Below are 25,616 nucleotides of genomic sequence, written 5' to 3' on the forward strand. Positions count from 1 at the left end.
GTTTATTGCATTCCATAATAAAGTATAAAAATTTATCTCACAGGAGTCAAACCAATGTGATTGACCACTAATGTCAATGTTAATTAAGGATTAGGATTGCTTTAATGGGTTAAAACACATTGATTTGACTCTTGTGAGGTGCATTTGTATATTTTAATATGAAGAAGCAATAAACTTAGAAGAATGTGTATACCACACTCATAAGTCCTTGGCAAGGATATATGGTTCTGCCAAAGATATATATTCCTACCAGCTAACGAATATATAATAATAGTAGTAGTAGAAAAGTATACTTGGTTAATTGTTTAGTCATTTGTTATTTACCTATGGCCAACATCAGAGTCTATTGAGACTTAACCAATTATATGTGTAATTGCTGTACACACAAACCATTAGGAACAAATTCCCCAGCATCAAATACCAAGAAACCTTGTGGGAATATCTATTGAAACTTAACTTTTATTGGATATGTAAGGATTACCATTTTTTTGTGTGTGACACTTACACTAAAATAACATTGTTCACCTGTATACCAGACCATAGAGGTACCACTGCGGCCACCAAATGGTCTATACACAGATACTCAGATATCTTCCCAACATATTTACAATATGTACACTAAAAACATAGCATATGTAACCATTTATGTGTTATGCATATGTAACAGAAAATAAAGAGAACATAGCATGTTGCAACACTATGATCAGAGATGATACACAGCAGGTAGAACAGAAGTAGAAACGTTCCAACTGTAATGATCATACATAGGGAATCGGATAATTGTCCCAAAACACAATTGTATAGTATGCTTCCAACACGTTTCTGTCACAATGGGGGTGACATCGGCTCTTTGGTTTTCTATTGAGATTCAGACTATGTTCCCACTACGGGAATTTGGAGATAAATAACATTATTTGCAAATGTCATAAAAAGACAGCCATTAAATCACAGCCTTTTCAACTTGGTAAACCTTAAGTCTCACTATAAAGGCTATGTTCCCACTATGGGAATGGGTCGACGTGCCTACCTCTAGTTCATACAAGGTTTCTTTGCAGATCCAGCGAGAAGAGTACAAAAAAAAGCAAAAAGAGGAGGAAGAAGCTGAGATACAAAAGAAGAAAGACATTCAGAGAAAAAAGGTACCTTTCTTCACATAAGCCTGTATGGCAAGGGAAGAATAATATACAGAATAAGATAAAACCTCTATATCCCATCATATAGAATCAGAGAGATATGAAAGTAGGGTATAGTCCCCTATAGGTGCCATATTACAAATCTGTGGAACAAGGGGACAGCGAAAATCTGCACCATTTCAACACCAAAATCCAGAGCAGAAAATCCACAACAGATCAACTGGGTTTTGTGTAGATTTTTTATGATCAGTATGCAAATAAGTGCAATTTTTAAAAAAATAAAATCTGCAGATTTATTGGACAATCTGACTTCTGACGTTCTAGAAAGCACCAACTTTAGTCACTGTTGTGCTTTTTCTGCAATATTCAAAGGAACAGCTGGTTATAAAAGGACAACTAGTGTTTCTGAATCAAAATTATCATTAGAGATTGTTATACATGCTTCCAAATGAAAGGGATTGTCTGGTCATTACTGATATTTAAATATGCTGACAAACCATTAAACTACCAGGTCTCTTAAAGTGTCACTGTTGTTATAACTTTCAAAATCTAAATCAACAGTAGAAGTGAAATAAAGTTTGCAGTTTACATTCATTTTTGTTGTTGTTTTTGTTGTTGTTATCATGCTGTAAAACAAAGCAGAACTTACCAGACATCCAGGTCCAGTCTCCTGAAGGCAGATTTTCTGACTGGTGGTGCTTGAAAGAAACAGGCTAAACACAGTCCATGTGTCCATCAACCACATGACTGCCTCCTCTCTGTGAGTGCTCAGATGGCCTGGGATACACAGGACTTCCTGTTTTCTGACTCTTTGAGAAAAAAGCAGGAAGAAAACAGAATGTGATAACTAAAAAAAAAATATATGTAAATTGCAAACTTGCTTGATATCACATCTGCTGTTGATTTAGATTGAAAGTTATAACAAAAGGTACACTTTAATCTTAGAAGTCTCATTTGTGGTCACATTTAGAAGTGTGGCCTTACTCCACAAGTAATCTTGGAGAAAGAATGCAGCTTCTTGGCCTAAAGGTAACAAATCCCATATGGTCATCCAGTTGCCAAAATAGGATTTCTCAGATTTAAAGGGGTAGTGCGGCGCTAAACAATTATTCACTAAATAACACACATTACAAAGTTATACAACTTTGCAAGGCTGCGTTCACACTACGTATAGTTCAGTCAGTATATGTATATTTCAGTCAGTATATTTCAGTCAGTATTGCAACCAAAACCAGGAGTGGATTAAAAACACAGAAAGGCTCTGTTCACACAATGTTGAAATTGAGTGGATGGCTGCCATTTAATGGCAAATATTTGCTGTTATTTTAAAACAACGGCTGTTATATTGAAATAATGGCAGTTATTTACTGTTATATGGCAGCCATCCACTCAATTTCAACATTGTGTGAACAGAGCCTTTCTGTGTTTTTAATCCACTCCTGGTTTTGGTTGCAATACTGACTGAAATATACTGACTGAAATATTTGTAGTGTGAACGCAGCCCAAGTGTAATGTATGTTATGTTAGTGAATCGCCCCCTTCCCCGTGTTTCCCCAATCCCACACCAGACCCGGAAGTGTAGTGCTCTATACATACCTGCCTCTTGCCGACCCTCGTCCACCATCTTGCGGCCAGCACTAGAAGCGGTCGGAGCGGTTCGGCCGTCCGTCCGAAGATGACATCATTGGCACAAGATGGTGGACGGGGGTCGGCAAGAGGCAGGTATGTATAGAGCACTACACTTCCGGGTCTGGTGTGCTGGTGTGGAAGGGAGGAAATACGGGGAAGGGGGCGATTCACTAACATAACATACATTATAAAAGTTGTATAACTTTGTAATGTGTGTTATTTAGTGAATAATTGTTTAGCGCCGCACTACCCCTTTAATGTTATAGACAGTGTTTATTTGGTACATTTATTGCATGTTTCTGCAGTAGTGGTTTAGTTACTGCTGTATTAAGGGTAGCTTCACACACACCGTATTGCAGCGGATTTTATGCTGCAGATCTGCAGCAGATTTTATTTAAATAACTGAACACAGCATCAAATCTGCTGCAGATCCTGTACGTGTGAATGTACCCTAAAAGAGTATTCTGAATTAAAATAACTTAGCTCCTGTTCACAGGGCAGCAAATGAGTGTCAGATCACTTGGACCTCATGTAATCTCCAGAATGTGGCTCCAAGGTTTTGTTAAAAATTGAGTGGCGAGTCGCACTTGCTGACATTCTGCTCCATTTATTGTACAATGCTCGTCTAACTTTAGCAGCTTTCATGGAAATGAAATGGAGCAGTGGCAGGCATGTGTGACTCACTGCTGCATTCATAATGAAGACTCAGGGCCCTTTCTGGAAACCGTGGGGGTCGCAGCTGTCAGACCCCCCATGATCTATCAATTATCCTCTATCTTATGTATAAGAAATAAGTTATCTGAACTCGTAGTATCCCTTTAGGTGACTGTATTTTTTCCTAGTTGTGACAATTTTAATAATTATACAGGTGACCACATACTGCCACTGCTATATTATCCTGTTGCCTTCACATTATTATGCATCACAAGACGAACAACTTTTTTCAAAATGCCAGGAAAAAAGTTGTTCGTCTTATGACACTCCGGGCCTGCTCAGCCAATCAGTGGCAGAGGTGGGACACTGCTAGAGCCTCTGACTGGCTAAATGGGCCTGTAATGCCACGTCCAAAGTCCTGTCTCTACACCAGAAAGCAGGCAGGGACCATAGCGGCGGTATGCGCACACCAGCCCTGGAGCCAGGGAAATAAGTGGATTTTATTTTTTTCATCCATCCCCCTCCCCGGTCATTTTGTTTCTATTTATTATGGTAGATAAAGATTCTACTTGATATTCCATTCGGAAGACTTCTTATTGCTCTGAGGCATGTATACTAATGAGCATGTAATTGGGTCCCTCTATATATTAGAGACTAGTGCATTTAATATACATTGTTCTGTACAAGCTATTTAATTTGTTCTTTGTACTTATTTCAGGCTGAAAGGTTGGAAGAAAAAAGGAAACAAGAGAATTTGGAGAAAATGCAAAGATGGGATGAAGACAGGTGCACGTAGGTTAAAGAGTTCACTATTTTTAAAACATTAGGAAACAACAAACTTATTGGCAAAGACATTTACTGGGACACAAACATGTAATTTATTTGGATAACTAATGACTAACTGTATATACAAATATATATATACATCCCCACACCAGTTACTCTATAACTTTATTGGAACTTCAACATCTCTCCTTGCATCTTATTATATTGGTTTTGCTAGTAGGTGAAGCTATGAAACGTACGGTGAAGGTGGAAATTGTGCAATTATACTTTTAATTCTGCTTGATTGCTACTTAAAGCAGCTGTCACTGATTTACTTTAGATGTTGAATTAAGCATAAACTAATTTGTTCTCCTTACTGCTTATCAAATTGACAGACTTAAATTGAAATGTATAAAAAGAAAGTAGAGTCAATGTAAAAGATACAAGTGCAGTCCATGTAGCGACCTGGGAACTACTAGAAAACAGTCACATCAACCTACATAAAGTATAGTTTGTAATATAATTTTTATATATTTATTTTCAACATATGTTTTCCTATGGGTATGTTCACACATGCAACCATGTAGCCAAATAGATTTGCTCAAATGATGACGGTCATTATAGATGAGCGAATCAGTCAAAACTTCAATTTGTGAGGTATGTAAATATTCAGTTGGATTTGTAAATATCAGCGAATCTCAAGTGAACGAATCACAATTAAACAGCCAAACCATTGTAACTACAATAATGGGACTATTACAGTTAATCAGCTATTGTGACAGTGGCAAAAATTGCAAAATGTAAAATTTGTTAAAAATGTTAATTTTCACCCTGGACAGCAGTGGACATTGGTGGATCAGCCACATAAAATTAATTTTCTCACAGGACAGTAGTGAAGATTGGTTGATCAGCTGTGGACATTAGTGGATGAACTGTACACTAACAGCACCCGCAGACTGGGTTCACTTGACACTGGCTTCACCTCTCCCACACACTGGGATACCAATGGGTTAACTTCACCAACAGCTCTCACAGACACCCACCCACAATGGACCCTCCTATCCTCCTATATCTCTCTTTCTCTCTCTTCTCCCTGCTTTTCACTAAATGCCTGCTGCAGTTACTCTGTCCTCTACCCACACAGCCAACTGCCTGCCTCCAGGTAGTTAATCACACTATATAGAGCATGAGAGGGACATGGTGACATCACAGGTGATTGGACAGCTGCAAGGGATTATGGATAATCCCTTGCACCCGCCAATTGATAGTTTGGTAACTAAACATGTGCGGCCGTCATGTTTAGCAAATTTGTTAACAAATGTGCAGATTTTGCTTCACAAAACAAAGTGAATTTACAGCACAATCTTCGTGGCCATTATTGGGGTATGTTTACATTATTAACCATTTCCAGACAAGGCTGGTTACCCCTTTATCCAGATTTTTAAATAACATTTTATGTTATATATCAGGGGTCCTCAACTGGCAGACCGCTGTCCGAACGCGGACCCGGGAGGCCAGCTGTCCGTACTCTTGCTGCAGCTCAGTATACCTGTATACATAGCTGCGCTCTGCACAGTAACTATGAGCGCTCCTAACGAGTGCTCATAGTTACTGTGCCGCAGCACTGACAGAGAGGGAGCCATTGGCTCCCTCCCTGTCAGTTACCCCTCACCGGCCGCAGTGATCACAAAAGGCTGCCCTCTGCCTCTGGTGCTGGCGCTCGAGTGACGTCACTGGAGTGCTGGTGCCAGGACAAGGGGAGAGCGGCCTCTTGTGACCGCTGCAGTGCGGCCACGAGAGATAAGAGAAGGAGGAGTCGCCCGGACCCAGTGTAGCACCTGTGCAGTGTTCAGACAGGTGATGAATAGGAAAAATCCTGCCCAGGGGTATTCATTATCTAGTCCAGTCTTGAAGGAAGAGTAAAATAATTGAAAAATATAAACAGAAGTCTGCAGGATTTTCTGCATACTCCAGTAATAGTCTAAAAACCCATAGGTGCTCATTTTCTTCTAATCCTTTCTATTTTTGCTGGCAAATAACCGAGGAGCAGGACCAAGCAAATGGCTTTGGTTTACCGTTCCTTTTCTCTTTTTCTCAGTATTGAGTGCAATATAATAGGTGAAAGGATTAAAGGAAAGGTAGATAACATACATTTATTTACTATATAGATTTATTTGAATAAAAGCTGTGTTAAGAGTATACAGTGGAAATACTGTTAAATTTTTATAATTGTATATACAGAGCAACTGATTAATGATTCTAGTAATCTCTTTTGCCTTCTGTGTCTTGCTTGTCATTTATTTATCGACCTCCAGCGTGATGTGCAAAGCATTGTCCTTGCGGAGCTATGACTTGACAGATAAATGTGTTGCATAATTAGCTACATTTTAAGATAATATCCAGGGACACCTTGCTGCAGAGCAGATGCATATAAGCATATCAAATACTGTACTCTGTGGGCAGACCTTGGAACACTTCTGATGCCATTATGATATATATATATATATATATATATATATATATATATATATATATATAAAATCTTAAATATATTGTTTGCAATGCCAATAGTCATCTTAAAAATATATATTTCCCAAAGATTTAAAAAAATATACTAAACAAGATTGTGTTGTGCCTTTGTGCTTGTAAGTTTCCTCTTTTCCTGTTATAAAATAACCTTTGGACCTTACCTTAAAGTGACTCTGTACCCACAATCTGCCCCCCCCCCCCCCCAAAAAAAAAAACAAAACGCTTGTACCGTCAGATCGCTGGTTTTAATCCAAGATCTGTCCCGGGGTCAATTCGGCAGGTGATGCAGTTAATGTCCTAAAAAACAATTAAACTTGCAGCACTGTGTCAAATGCCCTAGGCTAGCAACGCTTCTCCTTTCTTGAGTGACCACTACAAGGCACAGCGGCTGGCACTACGGATGGAGGGGTAAGTAAAGAATACAGTCCTGGAGGTAAATTGGATGGCAGGAAAAATTGCGAACTAGGGGTGCACCTCACTCTTAGAAACCAAGTACATATGCAAATAGTGAGGGCACTCACCGTCTTGGTTCACGTAAACTTAATTTTCTTTACATCAAAACAAATAAAAGTCCAATATTAGTGTGTGGTTACATCGGACAGCTTCCCACGCCAACACCCTCTTGCTGATTGCGATCAGCTAGAGGGTGTTGGCGTAGGAAGCTGTTCGATGTAACCACACACGAATATTGGACTTTTATCTGTTTTGATGTAAAGAAAATAAAGTTTACGTGAACCAAGACGGTGAGTGCCCTCCTCATATCTTCACTTGTAAGCTTCTTCTTTCTTCCTCCCCGCCCTCCTCATAGTTAGGAATGCCCGCAGGTTGTTAGGAATGCCCCCAGGTTAAGGAAAACCTTAACAATCCAACACATGTGTTCACACAGGGGCATTCCTAATGATGAAGAGGGCGGGGAGGAGGGACGGAGGAGTGTTAAAATCCTAGAGCATAAGTACTCTAGACCACACCAATTTGACACAGGGCTGTAAGTTTAAAAGTTATTTTTTAGGACAATAACTGCATCACCTGCCAAATGGACCTCAGAGTAGATGTTAAAAGCAGCTATCTGGTGGTACAAGCAGTTTGGGGGTGTCAGATTGTGGGTACAGAGTCGCTTTAAAGAGGTTGTCTGGCCAGGGGTGAGGAGGGGGTGAGTAAAAAAACACACTACGTCACTCTGGTCCCCAATGTGCAGCCGATTCCAGGTTCTTAGACATGATGCAGCAGTCCCGCTCAGTCATTCAGCTCAGTCATTCAGCGCCAGAGGCGGTCTCCCGCTGAGCAGGCCTGCTATGTCAGGTCCTCAAATCCAGAAGTGTCAGGAAAATGGTGACTAGAGCAGGGGAGTATGGGCAGTAGTGCAGGACCCAGGGAGGTAAGTGTATGTTACTTGTATGTTTTACTCAGACCCTCTCAAGGCATTTAAAAAAGGGGTCCTGGCCAGACAACTCCTTTTAGGTGGGCTCACACAAAACTGATACGCAGCCGATTTCACACTACGAGTTCACAGCTAAATCCAATGCAGATCCCTTAACTGTCATTCTGAATAGGATTACATACTCGCAGCAGAATTTTGATCCCGCTGCGAGTATGTAAACGCCGGCCCCTTAAGGCATGGTGGCCCAGTGCAAACATTACTGGACCACGCTCTGATTTGCTTCAGGGCTCCCAGCATCCTGAAGTCCCGCTCAGCCAATCAGTAGCTGCGGTGGGGCAGCGCAGTATAATCCTCTTCAGTATAACAGTTAAGGGATCTGCAGCAAATTTTGCTGCAAACTTGCAGCGTGAAATCCGCTGCAGATCAGTTACGTGTGAACCCACCCTTAAAGGAGTAAAGTGTAGAAAGTGTTAAATGATTCTGCTAAAGATATTTTTACAACTTCAATTATCTGGTGCTAAAGTTATACAGGTGCTGTGTGCAATGTCCCACTAGAATCCCTGCAGAGCCTGGGGTTGGGTGGAAACTATTCAATAGAGCAAATATGGAGCTTGGGTATATGACATATATGCAAAATGTCTACAATGTGTCTCTTTTCGTAATGCCCTAATGTTCATCTAAAAGATTTGCAATTGCTGCCTCAAAAAAAGTAATATTGATGAGTATATATGGCAGGCCTTTTATCACTCAAGAGCCTGCAAGTGCATAATCAACCTATTGCTAATCTGAATTTGTGCAGAAGTGATTTGGCCGAATACAGAAAGATCATCAATTTGAGTGGATTAGTACTACTTAGACATTTAAAAAATCAGCCACATGTACAGTGTAAAATTACAGATGTTAAATAGTACATAGTGTTTTGGTAAAAAAAAATGTTCATTTAAGGATAACTAGATCTATATTAGGATTATGCAACTTTATCTTGTGGGTGGAACATTTAACATTTGACTTACTTTATCCTTCCTAGATCTACTCCCCGGACGATCTTTAGCCCAAAGGAGATAGCTGCAGTCTCCTGATCGTTGTCTTATATTACACAAAGCGATTATTGGCTGTAATTGCCAATAATCGGTCAATAATATGGCCTTTTACCTCTTTTTGAATCCACTCTTGGTGTGGAGTGGAGTTTAAAACAAAGACAAGAAGAAGGATCAGTTCTGCAGCACACAATGTGAGGCTATGGTCAGAAAAGATCATCCCGGCCGGTACTGCAGCATCGGCCGGATGATCTGCTGAGTTCTGATGCGGGCGCATCAGTGTGCGCCCACATCAGAACTCCCCACAGCACACAATGGAGCGTGCGGCCAGAGCCGCTCGCTCCATGGTGTTAACTGACAGGGTTTTCTGCGGCCGCTATTCACTGAATAGCGGCCGCAGAAAACTGACATGTCAGATTCTCGCGACGCTGCTAAGGATCCCGACCAGAGTGTATACTATGTGTATACACTCCGCCCAGGATTCCCTCAACCTGCAGCACTACGTAAGTAGCGCAGAAATCATGGCTCCTGTAACAACGGCTGCAATTTCTGGGGAAATTATGTAGTGTGAAAATAGACTGAATGTGTAATAGTACACTTACCTGCATACTGTACAGCCAAACTAGTTTTAACTGTGACCAATGACCAAATACATGCATGTTGCCAGAGTTTTGGCAATGCCCAGGACTTACCTTGACCAATTTGTAGCCATCGAATGTGAACTTACAGTTTGATAACTAATGGTAATTGCTAATAGAAAATCTACAGCAAAACTGAGCTGAACTGCGAATCATTTTCCACATGAACTAATTTTACTTGAGACAATGTAATCTTAACTTATAAACAGTTTTTTTTCAGAATAGTTTATGATATCTTTAGTTTTAGGCAAATTACTCCCTCATGATGATTTAAAGGCAGGTCAATTATTTAGCTAACAGGCAGAAAACTAGGCTTTTATAGGCTTTTGAAGAGGCTCTCCAGAGTGTTATAATGAAAGCAATTTATTGAATGCCTATGAGCTGGCTTTCCAAGCTGTGCACATTAATCTAGCCGTGCTTGCTTGTGTAAAGTGTGCAAACAGATTGCACCAGTTAATTGGCATCACACGCTGCCTTTTGCATGCAAACATAATAACAACTGATGTATGCCAATGTGAGACTAGGAAAATAGTTTAAGCAGTGTTTATCGCTATTTTCTCCATTGGTACAACCTATTTATTTGAATAGGTGTAATTGTTCATACATAAATACACCCATTAAATGCTATAATATGCCCATTTTATTTTGCACCATGTCAGATTGTAATAAAGCTAATCACTTGATGATAAATATTAACAGAATACTTTATTATATCACCCTGTGGACTGTCTCCAGTGATTTATACTTTATAAACAGTGTTTTTTATAGGTGCTTTTTCTGCATCCATGTTGCATAAAATCAAATGTTCCTTATGGATATCCCATCATGATACTATGGATTTTCTTTTAACCACTTCCATGCTCTCCTCCACTTGTCCACTAGTCACTAGAGAATTCATATCCCTTGGTGTTATGGTTTAAGTGAATGTTACCTCCTATATAACTATGGATCTCCAAGTGCTATATAATCTGATCTAAAATCCATTCATGGTATAAATTACCTCTTTCTGTTATTGGCCATACCAATTTGGGAAAAATTGTGCTTATGTCGGAACTATTGTATATTATACACAGTCCTCCTGTATGGATACCAATTAAATGTTTCTACATTGTTCAGGCATTTTGCAGGGAATTCATATGCCAGAAAGAAACCCATAGGAACAATTATGAAATTCTACAATAAAGGAAGGATGACGTCAGCCTATAGGCACGCAATTCTTGGCTATACAGTTTAGGAGGTTGGGGTGCCAACATACAGACTCCTCAAATTAATTGACTTCTCCTTTTTATTCTGCAGTAGGGTACATTATTGCATACGCTGTAGTTGTATGCTCATTTACATGTTTCCCTCCCAAAGCTAAAGCCTTTGGCTGTCCAGGCATGATGGGAATTGTAGTTTTGCAACAGCTGGAGGGCCTGAGTTTGACACCTGTGGGCTAGATAGTCTAGTTCAACCATGTTGAAATTCTTGGAAAGCTAGAGGGTGGAGTTTATAGAAAATGAAATTAATGGGCAGAATATACAACACAATTGAGGGTTATAATAGAATTACTATGGTATGTCATCTCCTTTGTCAATCTTACTAGGGCTATCCTAAATATTTTGTTGCTAAGTACAGGGTTTACTAAAATTTTTTACTTTCTTCTATCTGGCAGAAAAAGCCGCATTGTTCTTTTCTCTATAACAGTGTTGCCATTCTGTAGTGTCTTTTTTATTTGACTGATATCTTTTCAAGGAATGAAGAAGGTAAAAGGGGCCTGGATAGGGGTCTTTTCCATATTTTTTGCATTGTTTTTCTTTACTGCTTTCTACAAAACATTTGTCCTGTATTTTAATAACAATATTTTTCATAGTACTGTTGCAAGCTATTGTAGCATAATCCTCTTCACTTTAATGGGACAATGCTGCCATACTGGTCTAGTCCGAACTGGTCTTGTGCAACAACAACTCCATGCACACAGGGCCCATCACAACATCCTCACACCACTCATGTGCATGTTTGCTTAATCCCCAAACCCCCAATCTAAATAGCGCCGCAAAAAGTGTCCACCTTCCTCTTGTTGTGGAGCTCTTTACCCTCAATACCCTCAGACCACCCGTAACTAGTCACTCTGATTATAAATAAACTGATTATTAACTGATTAATCTGATATTAATAAAATAGCTAATGATACAGCATTCACACAAAGCATTTTAATGTGTTTTTCAGTGCATTTTTATTAATGTTTTCCACCAAATTTCTGTTTAATATTTCTCTAAAGCTTCTCTATACAACTTTATAGATGCATGTACAAAATGTTACAAAATAATATATACCACCAGTAGCACATATTAAAAAACAATCATATATTAACTCTTGAAAAAGATGTGTGTGTGCTTTACATCTGTGCTGGTTATATCCAACCACATTTTAGGCTGGCCTTTTCTAAGGTCACATAAAGGAAGTATTCAAACTAAGGAAATGATGTAATTATTCATACATTGTTTTACTTTAACCTAGGCGAAACAGTGCATTCCTGGACCGGCTACAACCCATACATGATCCATATCACAGTGGATTTGGGCAGTCAAGTCAGTGGGTAAGATTTTTATTTAACTTATTTTAAAGACATTAAGAGAACTTTTTGACAAATGTCTGATCAGCAGGGTCTGGCAGCCTGGGCCTATGTTGAGAATAAGAAAACACCATTCAAAATATTTAATAGATATTTAGGAACAATGGCCCTTGTTTCATATTGAAAATATGCCTGAATCCTGCTGCAATTTGCACCAAAACTGAATGTTCTTGAACTTGTTTGTATGTGTACTGCAGTGTAGCATAACTGTCAGCATAACGCTAATATCCATCCTACCTCTGGCAGGACCTAATAGGTGTACTAAGATGGCAGCAGACATGTGGGCCATTTGAGACCACTGCCCCCAGAAATAGGTCAATTTTACAGAAATTAGTCTAGATGAATAGCAATACATACAAGTATCCCCGTAAACAGGGCACTGTGAATAGTACATGAGTGATCTTGCCTGTGGGAAGAGTTGATCCCTCTGTACAGAACTACATCCCATATTGTCATTAGTTTTAAAATTGCTATATGTAAAAAGAAGAAAGGTGTTACGACTCAGGTCACAGAGGGATGCAGGAGAGACACAGACAGTGAACCCTAAGCTCAGCCCCCGTCCACTGTCCACTTGTGTTGCCTCTGGAAAAAAGTGGCCATGTTTTTCTAATGCTGGATAACCCCTTTAAGACAGAGATCCTGTGAAAGTAATTGTTGCACACAAACTAAAATAGAGAATTAGATCATATCATTTTATCATACAATTGATATATATTTTTTAGCTAAAATACCAGTGTGGTGAGTGGTGTCTATTTTAAATTATATTATAAATAAGGTATAAATAGAAAAATAAAAGTTTGAAACAATACTAGACTAAAAAAGTATTATTAGTATGCAAATTATGAAGGAACTAAACTGGTGAAATCATTACAGTTTATGGCTATGTTCAAACATCAAAAATAGAAAAAAGTCAGTTTTTGGCGCGATTTAACTGACTGCAATGGCAATCCATTGAAGTCAATGGGAAGACAGACGTCCAATGCACACAGTGTATTGAATAACGGACGTTTTTACAGCGGACGTCAAAATAATGAACATGATCATTATTTTCGGATGTTTTTTGGAAACAGCAGACGTTTTTATTAGTTGTTCACACAGTTTTTCTTTTGTCACCCTTCTTGCTCTGTTTTTACTTTTAAACTCAATGGACTTTTTTAGTAACCCCAAACTAGAATAATGTACCAACAGCCGTCATTGCACTAAATGACGTCCGTTATTTTAGACTCAAAATGATAGACGTCATTTTAAACAGAGCTGTAAAAACGTTGTGTGAACATACCATAGAGTTTTATCTGACAGATTTTTGAAGCCAAAGCCAGAAATGGATTTGAAAAGAGGAGAAATCTCAGTCTTTCCTTTATGACCTGTTCTCTGTTTATAGTCTGTTTCTGGCTTTGGCTTCAATAATCTGTCAGATAAATCTCTCTGTTTAAACACGCCATTAGCCTGTTGATATGGAAGCAAAATCACCTTGTGTTCCAGTTCTAACAAGAATGTAAAATATATCCATAATATCAACATTTCCTTAATAGCATTATTCTTTAACAGACTAGTGATATTCAGTCCCACCAAGGCATTTTTCTTTTATTGATCCACAAAAAAGAATTGATCTATTTTCATGGAATGAATAAAACATTTTGTTGCCTTTGCAAAAATAAAACTGCTGAAATATCACAAGGTAAACAGTCACATTGATCAATTTTATGTATTTACATATAGTTTCAAGCTACAGATAGTGTTCTGTGTACCTCTGCAAACAACACAGGTTTCAGAGTGAACACATTATACTATCCTTGCAATTGTTCAATTTGGGTGAATTGAGAATATTTAAAGAAAACATCCAAATACATTCGAGGAATACATAAAGATTAGGGGAATGTATAATAAAGCTAGGTTCACATTACATTTGTGTATACCTTTAGGCTATGTTCACACTACGTAAAACTACGGCCGTAGTTCTCGCCGCAGAACTATGGCCGTAGTTTTGCGGTGTGTGACATAGCCTTATGTTGAATGGGATCCCGGCCGGAGCGTACACACATCGTATTCGCTTCGGCCGGGATCCCATACACCGCCGGAAAAAACTGACAGGTCAGTTTTCTGCGGCTAGAATTCAGTGAATTCCGGCCGCAGAAAGACCGGTCAGTTCACACAGTGAAGCGAGCGGCTCCGGCCGCTTGCTTCACTGTGGGCTATGGGGAGCTCTGATGCGGGCGCGTGCTGATGCGCCCGCATCAGAGCTCTGCGGCCGGAAGGATCACCCGGCCGGGGTCACCGAACGGCCGGTCTCATACAGCGTGTGAACATAGCCTTATTGTGTATGTTTTAAACAATATGTTGTTGTCACTGTCAACAGTAAATCTGATATAAAGCAAGTTTGCAATTTATCATGCTTTAAAATAAAGCTATACTTACCATATATCCAGGTCCAATCTCCTGAAGGCAGCTTTTTAGTCTTATGCTGGTTGTAAAAAAGAGACCAAAGACATGAACTTAGGCCAGTACAGAGTTTCACAGCTCAATGTGTCCATTAATTAAATGACTGTCTTCTCTGTGAGAGGTCAGAAAACCTGGGAAACACAGGACTTCCTGTTTTAAGACTCTTTGGAAAAAAAAAATAAGAACACAGGAAGTGCCGTGTTTTCCATAATAGCAAATAAATAAATAAATAATGAATGTAAATTGTAAACTTGCTTTATATCACATCTACTGTTGATTTAGCGTTTTAAAGTTATAATGACAGTGACACTTTTAACTGTGGAAAATAATAAAAATATTTATGTTATTTATGTGTCTACGACTCCTTTACAGACTTAGGCTGGGTTCACACTATGTATATTTGAGGCTGTATTTGGTCCTCATGTCAGGTCCTCATAGCAACCAAAACCAGGAGTGGATTGAAAACACAGAAAGGATCTGTTCACACAATGTTGAAATTGAGTGGATGGCCGCCATATAACAGTAAATAACGGCCATTATTTCAATACCACAGCCGTTGTTTTAAAATAACAGCAAATATTTGCCATTAAATGATGGCCATCCACTCAATTACAACATTATGTGAACAGAGCCTTTCTGTGTTTTCAATCCACTCCTGGTTTTGGTTGCTATACAGCCTCACAAATACAGCCTCAAATATACATAGTGTGAACCCAGCCTCAGGCTAAGTTCACACAGCATAGCAACGGACGCTGTTAAACAGCTGGCCTCCGGGCAGCACTCAGCCCGTTCCTGCAGCCCATACCTCTGTATCGGCTGCAGGAATGTTCTTTTTTTACTATTTCAATTAGCCATTGACTTCAATGCAATGTGCGGCCGCTGTTGAACTGCTGTTATTTCCGGACGCTGTTTAGTGAACAGCGTCTGGAAATTATTGGCAGGTTCTACAGAACGGGCGTTAGAACACTACAGTATGTGAACACAGCGGGCGGCATTGCATTGACTTCAATGCAATGCCGCCCCTGCAGTAAAGAACGGACTCTGATGCCATTGCAATCAGTGTCCGTTCTTTACTAAAAAAAAAGAACGATGTGGGAACATAGCCTAATGGGTTTCCATAGTAACAGGCTACTGTGAAGTTTGACCATGTAGTCATATTTTTTTCCATCTGTCCCTACTTCATACTAGAATACACTTGGTAGTTAAGCAAGAAGTACAAGGGACAAGAGGCCAAATGTTTATTGATTCTTGCTGACTAAATAACAAAGCTGTCACCTGGTGTTAAGCAGACCTGTTTCTTGGCTCCGGTTTACAGCAGGATGCTTGATTTTTCATCGTTTTTCTAACCTCTGCTCCAGGTTTTAGTACATTACCTTAACTGACTATGACACATGATATATGACACATATGTGATACCATCATCTCTCTAGGACTTAAATTGCCTTAAATTAATTCCCATGTGCCTTCATTTTTCCTTTCCCATAGCTCCTCTATCATACACCACAATTCTAAATAAAGTCTATATCATCTGTATTTAACCTCTTAGTGACCACCGATATAGCTTTTTACAGCAATCACTAATGAGCATTATTCTGATCCCATCAGCTTTTTATGACAATGGCTCAGAATAGTATAGCCGCATCGGCAAGGCCATCAGCCCCCTCCTCCAGTAGCTGAAAAGTTGAGGCACACTGTGCCACTATGCCAGTGTGTCTGGTCCCCAAACCCATGATTGCTGTTATATACTTGATGGTAACTGCCATTGCAGGTGCGGCTATATGGTAAAAAAATATATATATATTTTTATCTCCTCTCACTGTGAATTCAGTGTGAAAGGGCGATAAACACAGTGTCCAGGGACCCTTACAACATAATTGCCCAACACATAGATCCCCCTTTCCCTTCCAGCAGTAGTGCTGAAAATCCAAGATGGCCACCGCAAGCAGTCAAAACCATATATAAACAGCAAGCAATCAGTGACCATGCATAGGGCACTGATTGGTGAGCCCTGCTTTGAACAGCGATCACCTGTATACACGGTATATTGATGATTGCTGATGCAAGTAACAAATATATATTATAGTACAGGGGGCAGAGGTATAGTGACCCCTGCCCCCTGGGTCCCCATGTGCTCTGATCCCCCCCTTTACCCTGTCCAAGACGGGGATCACTCACCATCCTTCTCCTCCCCTTCAGTGATCCAAAATGGCGCACACATGTGCAGTGAAGACAGGCAGAAAGCCTAACAGTAAATAGTAAGAAGAAGAGCCCCTATTCTAAGATCATATCACAGTTGATCATAGTCACATATTTACAAAATCAGCACAGGATTTCTACTGTATCTTTCTCCCCCCTCAATGTAGTTGCTTTGTGAGAGGAGAGAAAGAGCTAATATACAAATCCTGTGCTGTTAAAGGCTATGTTCATACAATGTCTTATTTTGGCAGTTTTGCAGCCGTTTTTTTTATGTCCGTTTTTTTGGATGGCGTCATTTTGGTGCCAAAACATGGACGGCCATCATTTGCATAAAATTTCAACCGTACTTTGCAAAAAATGCCCATGTTTTGGTCATCCAAAAAAAAGGCAGCGAAACTGCCAAAATAAAACGTGTAAACATACTGTGAAAAAACACTACATATATCAGTAAACTAATTGAATATATTACTGGAAAAATTCTATTTTCTAATTTTTATGGCCCAATAGTAAATACCTTCCTCAAGCACCTGTAGGGTCAAAATGCTAATGTGTAGTTTCCAAAACGGGGTAACTTTTGGGCATTCCTAGCATTTAAAGGAGAAGTCCTGGCAGCCAGCAGGGGCAGGGGGGAAACTGATGGCAAGTATGGCTCTACCTCTCCCCATGCCCACGGAGCAGATGGCGGAGTGAGTATGAGACATCCAATTGAACAAATGGGACAGGTGGAACTTCAAGCGGACTCCACTTGAAATTCTGTGCAAATTCCTTACTGTAAACGAACCCTTACAAAGTAAAATATGTTTAAGAATTGATGACAGAATAAAGTAGACATATTGTTAATGGGATTAATTTATGTGGTGTGACTTTCTTTTTTAGAAGCAGAGAATTTCAAAGTTCTTTAAATGCTTATTTTTCAAATTTTTCATGATGTTTTGATGTTTTTCACAAAAAACACTAAAGATAGTGACCAAATTTTGCCACTAACATAAAGTACAATATAAAAAAACAACAACCTACAGGTGCAAGTGCTTACGTACATGGAGCCATGTCTCTGAGGACCCCTTAATGTGGTGACATGGTACACTCTGTTTAATCAAAAATAGTTTGGTCACATCTGGTCACATATAATGATGACATGCTACATCACCCCTTTCCATAGCTGATCCTTCTGCTTCCCGGTGCTCATTTCCAAGATACAGAATCAACAGAAGTGAGTGTTGGGGAACAAAGAGTTTCAGCAGTCTTCTGCTCCCTGGACAACCCCTTTAAATTGAAGGGAACAAAGGCCTGCATGTTTGATGTGCCTCTCCAAGGGAGCTAATGCACTTTATTTGCAGTTGCCTAAGGGAGATACCTTGCACAGAGTGACATAATAAAAAAGGAAAGTCCTATTTACTTGCCCTCATCCTCCACAGCAGCCATTCTGATCCAGTAACTCATTGCTTCTTCCTGTGACTTGTCAGTAGGAACTGTCTGCTCAGCCAATCACTGGTCGAGACAATTTGCCACTGTGGCCAGTAATTGGTTGTGTGGGCAGTTCCTGTGGGATCGATGTGTCACAGGAACCAGGAAGCAGTGGGGATCTGGAGAGTTAGGGCCCTATTCCACGGGACGATTATCGTTCAGTTTATCGTTAAGTCGTTCGAATCTGAGCGATAATCGTTCGGTTGAATAGCAGTTAACGATTAACGACCGAACGAGAAATCGTTGATCGCTTAATAAGACCTAGACCTATTTTAATCATTGCTCGTTCGCATTGAATAAGATGTCGTTCGGTCGTTTGCAGTAGTGACAAACGCAATAGCGACGACAAGATAATCATAAGTAACGATTATCGTTCCATGTAAATGGGTAAACGATTTTGCAATAGCGGTCGTTTGAGATCGTTTATCGTTAACGATTATGCAAACAACCGTCCTGTGGAATAGGGCCCTTAGAATGAGAGCTGCAGGGCATCGAGACACGTGAGAATGATGTTATTGGTTATTCCCTAACCCAGACTATGTTAGAGAATTGATAAATTCCTACAGAAATCGATAGCTCACACAACAATTGAATTAATAATGTAAACTTTATTGAAAATTCATATAGTATATATAAAAACACATACTTTTTCTTAAAAATCACAAGTAGTAGTCACAGATTTGCACAGATGACACAGGTGGGCCACAGAGATCACCAGAACATACATAGGCCGTTTTAGGGAAGCATGGTATAGTAGCTCTAGTAGCCAAACAGGAGGTAAGTAAAGTGCACAGTGCTGCAAGACTCTAGTCTATATATTATAGCAGCAGCAGGAGTCAAAACTAAAGTGCACAGTGCTTATTATTAATCTAAATAATAATAGTAATAATTAAAAGTAAGGAAAAGAGAAAAAAAAAACTTTTTTCATGTGAAAGCCTAGACCCAGATATACATATTGCCAAACTAGATGCTTAATCTTTCTCTGCAAAATAGTGAGTCAGACTTCTGTAATGAGCAGTCAGTAAAATTAGTAGGTTCTGCATGTGCAACACTGACAAGTAACTTTAACTCCACTAGTGATGCAGCATAATAATGTCACCCATTATGAAGTGTTCTCCCTTCAGGGAAAGGACCAGGCTGTTAAACAAGAGCAGACAATGCAGAAGATGAGAGAAATGGATAGAGAAAATGAATGGCTGTACAGAATAATTTTCTTACCTTCTCTTCTACATGATCCATTATGTCACCCAAATGATTAACTATAAAGTATTTATTTTACAGCCTGTTAATCAGGAAGAGGATGAGGAATGGATGTTTCAGCAAGCACTTAACAATTCACTTTTAATGGTACGTTCCAAGCCTCCATGCCATTATATTATAGAGAACGTACACGATATACATAGAACACATTACAGTAGATAGGGCCATAGGCATTTGCTAGAAGCAATAGCAATAGTAAACAGTAATTCAGATTTCCAGCATGAATGCCATTACATTTGCTAATTGCCTGGAACATGGAAAAATATATAAATATACTTTAGAATGAATCCTAGAGATTGCTATTGGGAAGCCAAAGAAAAATAAAAATTTTAAAATAGAAAAAAAAACTGCATCTTAATCCTATTAGTCTTTGTGGAATTATCAATTTAAAATAATTCCACTGTATCCAATGTATCTTTTCCATACATGAAGAATAACATGCCTGTGCCAGCCTAGTCACTAGCAACAGGGACTAGCTCTGCTCTACAAGCTCCTGCCTTTTCTTTTCTTCTCCCCCCAAAGTTGAATTACTTTGAAAGTAAAAATCTTAAATATACAGCTGTCAATTTTTTTCAGTTGATTCCCACACAATCTCTAATATCAGGTTACACAAGCTCACAATTAGTGTGTATTATGCTGCGTTTACACGGAACGATTATCGTTCGAATTTTCGCTATAACGATCGCATTTGAGCGATAATCATTCCGTGTAAACACAGCAAATGATCAGGCGATGAGCGAAAAATCATTCATTTTAATCTTTCAACATGTTCTCAAATCGTAGTCCGTCGTTCGCTAAATATTCGCAGATCGCTTTGTGTAAACAGTCTTTCAAAGGTTCACCCTATGTGAAAGATGGGCTTAAACGATCTTAAAAACGATCGCAATAACGATTTTTCTTACGAATCTTCTAACGATTTTTCTCCGTCTAAATGCTGATCGTTATAAAAATAAAATTGTTGCTTCAAAATCATTAATCGTTCGATTGGGCGAATTATCGTTCCGTGTAAACCCAGCATTAGGGCCATTGATCAGCCAACAAACCAGCAAACACTGGGCTAATCAGGTCATTTTAAAATAACCAAAAGTTTATCTCCCAGGGATGTGTGGCCAACAAATGATGATCTAGCAATCTATGCAACCCTCCCAAAACGACGACCAAGGCTTGTAATAGGCTCTGTAAATGAGCCCCAATGTATAAGATCGGTGATCATTTACACAGCAGCTTGGGCTGTCTCATAAGTCCCCCTCTTACTTCCTACAGACCCAGGAGCAGCAGGTCATTTTACAGCATTAGTACTGCTTGTAGTCATTGAAGACTATAGATTATACACTGTTCAGAAGGCAAAATAGCAGACAGCCTCCTTGTTTCTGACCTTCTCCCACAATGTAATAGAAGACAGCACTAAATGACCCTTTAATCACTCTTGCATTGTTTTATGTCACTTATTGCCCTTACTATCTGCAGCGATGGTCTGTATAATATGATCCCCCAGGCTTCATTGCTGATATTTTTCAGTTGAGGGTATCTGAACATTTACAGACACAGCAGTAGCAATGTATGGGGAGGGGGGGAATGAGATCTTGTTCCTGGGGGCTATGTTCACACTGCGTATGAATCCGTCGGTAGATCGTACGCCGCCGTACATGTGCAGCTGAAACTACGGGCGTGGGAAAAATAGACATGTGGCCAGATGCGTACGAACCGCGAACATACGCCCGCAGTACAGTTATGCTTCCCTAGCTTGTTTCGAAGCGATCTGAGGCAGGTCATTTACTTGGAAATCTTCACCCAGCCCCGTAAACCACACAGAACCTTTTGGATCGAAAAATCAAATTCAATTTGGCTGAAATAAGTACTTCGTATGGGACTGCATGGAAATCCACGGCCGTGAGTTTCAACATTTCCGTCCTCAAACAATGGTCTTGTTCATTTTTCACAGCACCGTATACGATCCAGCCGTAAGCTCATACGTAGTGTGCATTGTGCGGGCGTATATTGTATACTTTTAAGCGAACGCATCAACCTCAAAACTACGGGCGAATATTTGCGGTTAGCACTACGGACGGATTCATACACAGTGTGAACATAGCTAAGCTGGATTCACACTACGTATATTTCAGTCAGTATTGTGGTCCTCATATTGCAACCAAAACCAGGAGTGGATTAAAAACACAGAAAGGCTCTGTTCACACAATGATGAAACTGAGTGGATGGCCGCCATATAACAATAAATAACTGCCATTATTTCAATATAACAGCCGTTGTTCTAAAATAACAGCAAATATTTGCCATTAAATGGCGGCCATCCACTCAATTTCAACATTGTGTGAACAGAGCCTTTCTGTGTTTTCAATCCACTCCTGGTTTTGGTTGCAATATGAGGACCACAATACTGACTGAAATATACGTAGTGTGAACCCTAAAAGAGTATTTCAATGTTTTAACCCCTTAGCGACCCATGACGTATCTGATACGTCTTGGTGCTGCGGGGGGTGTTCAGAGCGGGGTCCAGCCAGGACCCCGCTCTGAACGGCGCTGATCCAGTGCCTCTATGGGACCCGCGCCGGATAATTAAGCCTCTAAGTGCAGCTGTCAAACCTGACAGCTGCACTTAGATGCTGTGCTCTCCCTGCCCCTGGTGTCTAGTGGGACGGATCTCGGGGGGGGGGGGGGGGGGGGGGAATCGCAGGGGGGGAGATACGTTCTTCTGCCCGTGCCGGGCCTCAGCGTCGGAATGACGCTGATCCCGGCTCGGCAATAGATTGCTATGGCCTGCAGCAGGCCATAGCAGTCTATGACCGATCTGATGGATCTTTGCTGTGTATATACACAGCATTGATCTCTATGAGAGTCCCAGGGGGACTTCTAGTTAAAGTAAAAGTAAAAGTAAAAATGTTTTTTTAATAATAAAAAATCCCCTCCCCCATTAAAAGTCCAAATCACCCCCCTTTTCCCATTTTATAAATATAAATAAATAAAAAAACAAATAAATAAACATATTTAGTATCGCCGCGCGCGTAATCGACCGAACTATTAAATAATCACATTCCTGATCTCGCACGGTAAACAGCGTAAGCGCCCAAAAATTCCAAAGTGCAAAATTGCACATTTTTGCTTGCACCAAATCCAGAAAAAATTTAATAAAAAGTGATCAAAAAGTCGTATATGCGCAATCAAGGTACCGATAGAAAGTAAACATCATGGCGTAAAAAAAAACACTTCACACAGCCCCATAGACCAAAGGATAAAAGCGTTATAAGCCTGGGAATGGAGCGATTTTAAGGAACATATATTTGTTAACAATGGTTTGAATTTTTTACAAGCCATCAGATACAAGAAAAGTTATACATGTTACATATCGTTGTAATCGTACCGACTTGAGGAACATGCATAACAAGTCAGTTTTACCATAGGGCGACTGGCGTAAATGCAAAACTCCCCAAAATCAAAACAAATTCCTTTTTTCTTTTAATTTGACAGCGCAAATGATTTTTTTCCAGTTTCGCAACATATGTTATGGAAAAATAATGCCTGTCATTGCAAAGTACAATTGGTTTTGCAAAAAATAAGGGCTCATGTGGGTCTCTAGGTGAAAAAATGCAAGCGCTATGGACTTTTAAACATAAAGTGGAAAAACTAAAATTGGCTTTGACCTTAGGGGGTTAAAGTACCTGCTGGGACTGTAAAAGAAAAGAAAGGATACTTGTGTTGGATGGCTTTCCATTTTAATACCTGTGGCTGAGGAAGTTGAATGCAGCCCTAGGGAGTCTGGGAAAACATGGATAGGATAGAGCCAGGCTATATGCATGTTTTTCTGGCCTCCTTAGGGCTGCATTCAACTTTGGCTGCAACCGGTATTCAATGCTGATTGATCAGGCTTATCTCTAAGAACCCTATTACGCAGAAAGAAAATTGGCCGAATTAGGCCGATATTGCTTCATGTAATAATGACTATGATCACCCAAAGAGTTGATCATTGGCTGATTGTTGTCTATTTGCAAGTTTAAAAATTATCGTCCGCTGACCGTGCATTGCTACATGTAATAGGTAGCGAGGCTGATGGCTGATAATAGTGTGTATAAAATAAAATATCTATTACTTACCTGTCCAGGCTCCCCCTGTGACCTCCAGCCTTGTCTATGAAATTCCCCAGTCACCACATCTCCAGCTCTCACTTCTGAACCAGTCTCTGAAGTTACAGGCTGCTAAGCCAATCACTGGCCAAAATGGGACAGCACCACGGCTAGTGATTGGCTGAGTGGCCTGTCACTTCAGAGACTGGACCAAAAGTGAGAGCTGCAGCTGCGGAAATCGGGAAATCCTACAGACAGGGCTGGAGGATAGTGGGGAACATGATCAGGTAAGTATATATCTTTATTCATTTACACCAAAGCAAGGCCTGCCTATACTTACCTACATCTGGTATTTAACAGATCCTGCTGCCGCTGCTGTTCCATCTGCTTCTAGTCCTCCGTCCTTACTGCTTCTAAGACAAGCGTATGGAGCAGTACTTTTCTGATTGCAGTAAAGGGTTTCCTTTAATGTATCAGCATAAGTAATTGGGATAATAATATGGTTGCTGTGCTTAGAATATGAGGTAGGCTGTTACATGAATACAGACTCATAGGTGAGAGCTAGGGAGAGATTATAACCTGAAATGTGTTTTTTTAGTCTCTGAAAGCGAGGAGAGATCTTAAAAAGGTTTAATATTGAAACAGAATATATTAGAGAATTGAAGAACCTTACAATAGGCTACTCAATTTAAGTTTTATGTACATTTGACCAATTACTCCCCATAAAGTCGTCAGGAGTCGAAAATTATTGTTTATTAAAGTCACATTTGCATTAATACTTTGAGCTGATTGTTTCTGACACTCAATAATTCTTAATTTCTTCTTTACAAATTTACTACAGCACAAAATTGAAGAGGAAACTAGAGTACAGGAAGTTAAAAGGTCTCAACACAAGCAGGTAAGACTTGACTTAATGTATGTTCTAGTTGTATGTGTGGCTTTTATTAGATGTTTCATATCCAAGCAAATCCATATGAAAACTATGTCTCCTGTATAATGAAAATGATGGACTAACCATTTCTTCTCTGATTAAAAAAAAAAGTTCAGCGTACAGTATATTACAGCAGTGTAAAGGCCAGGTGCAATTATCAGGAGATCTCCAAAACTTACAGGCACTGGAGCTTGAGATTCCCTGATAATTGTGTCTGGCACCTGGACTAAAAACTCCTCATGTTGGCTGCAATAATAATTAACTCCTTAGGGACACTGACAATTTTCATTTTTATGGGCTTTCATTTTCGTAATTCACCCTTGAAAGCTATACTGTTTTAAATTTTCCCTTCTAAAAAGCCGTGTGATGGCTTTTTTTTGCAGGATCTATTGTGCTTTGTAATAACATTTTAATTTTCCATGAAATTGCTGAAAAAATATGATTTGTGAGTTGAAATAAAAACAAAAAATGCACATTTGAGGGTGTTCTCTTTTAAAGGGGTTATCCGGGTAACTTAAAAAAAATTCTAAACAATCCCTATTCCCAATACCACCCTATGTCTAATATACATGTATAATTGTGCACCCTTTCCCAGTTTATTTCTCATATTTCCCTGCTCTGGATGTCTAAAATAATTTTCTCTATGCCCATTCTGACAACTATGAGCTCCCTCGACCCCCCACCCACCCTTTGTAGACTCAGGACAAACGATCTCCTCTCTGGGGGCCAGGTTAGCTGTCTATTGAGACTTGGAGACATCATCTGCATCATCTTTAAGCACCTTTCATTGCTAGTAAAAGTGCTGCTTCCATAGACTTACCTGTGTCCCTGAGCCTAGGTTTCTGTAATATGAAGAGTTATAATTCTAGCTCT

General features: G+C 39.7%; 1 protein-coding gene across 3 annotated transcripts in view; it reads left to right on the top strand.

The window, feature by feature from the left end:
* EPSTI1 (epithelial stromal interaction 1) overlaps positions 1-25,616 on the top strand; it is a 60,207-nt gene that overhangs the window by 15,625 nt on the left and 18,966 nt on the right. For 2 of the 3 annotated variants that reach the window (XM_069972306.1, XM_069972307.1), the window contains exons 5-9: positions 1,056-1,139; positions 4,135-4,208; positions 12,263-12,341; positions 19,758-19,823; positions 24,654-24,710. In XM_069972306.1, the coding sequence (XP_069828407.1) occupies positions 1,056-1,139; positions 4,135-4,208; positions 12,263-12,341; positions 19,758-19,823; positions 24,654-24,710 (360 nt within the window). The remainder of the gene's footprint in view (positions 1-1,055; positions 1,140-4,134; positions 4,209-12,262; positions 12,342-19,757; positions 19,824-24,653; positions 24,711-25,616) is intronic. The other variant, XM_069972308.1, reaches the window with a different exon arrangement.

The sequence above is a fragment of the Dendropsophus ebraccatus genome, chromosome 5, assembly GCF_027789765.1.
Source record: "Dendropsophus ebraccatus isolate aDenEbr1 chromosome 5, aDenEbr1.pat, whole genome shotgun sequence".
NCBI classification, from domain to species: Eukaryota; Metazoa; Chordata; class Amphibia; order Anura; family Hylidae; genus Dendropsophus; species Dendropsophus ebraccatus.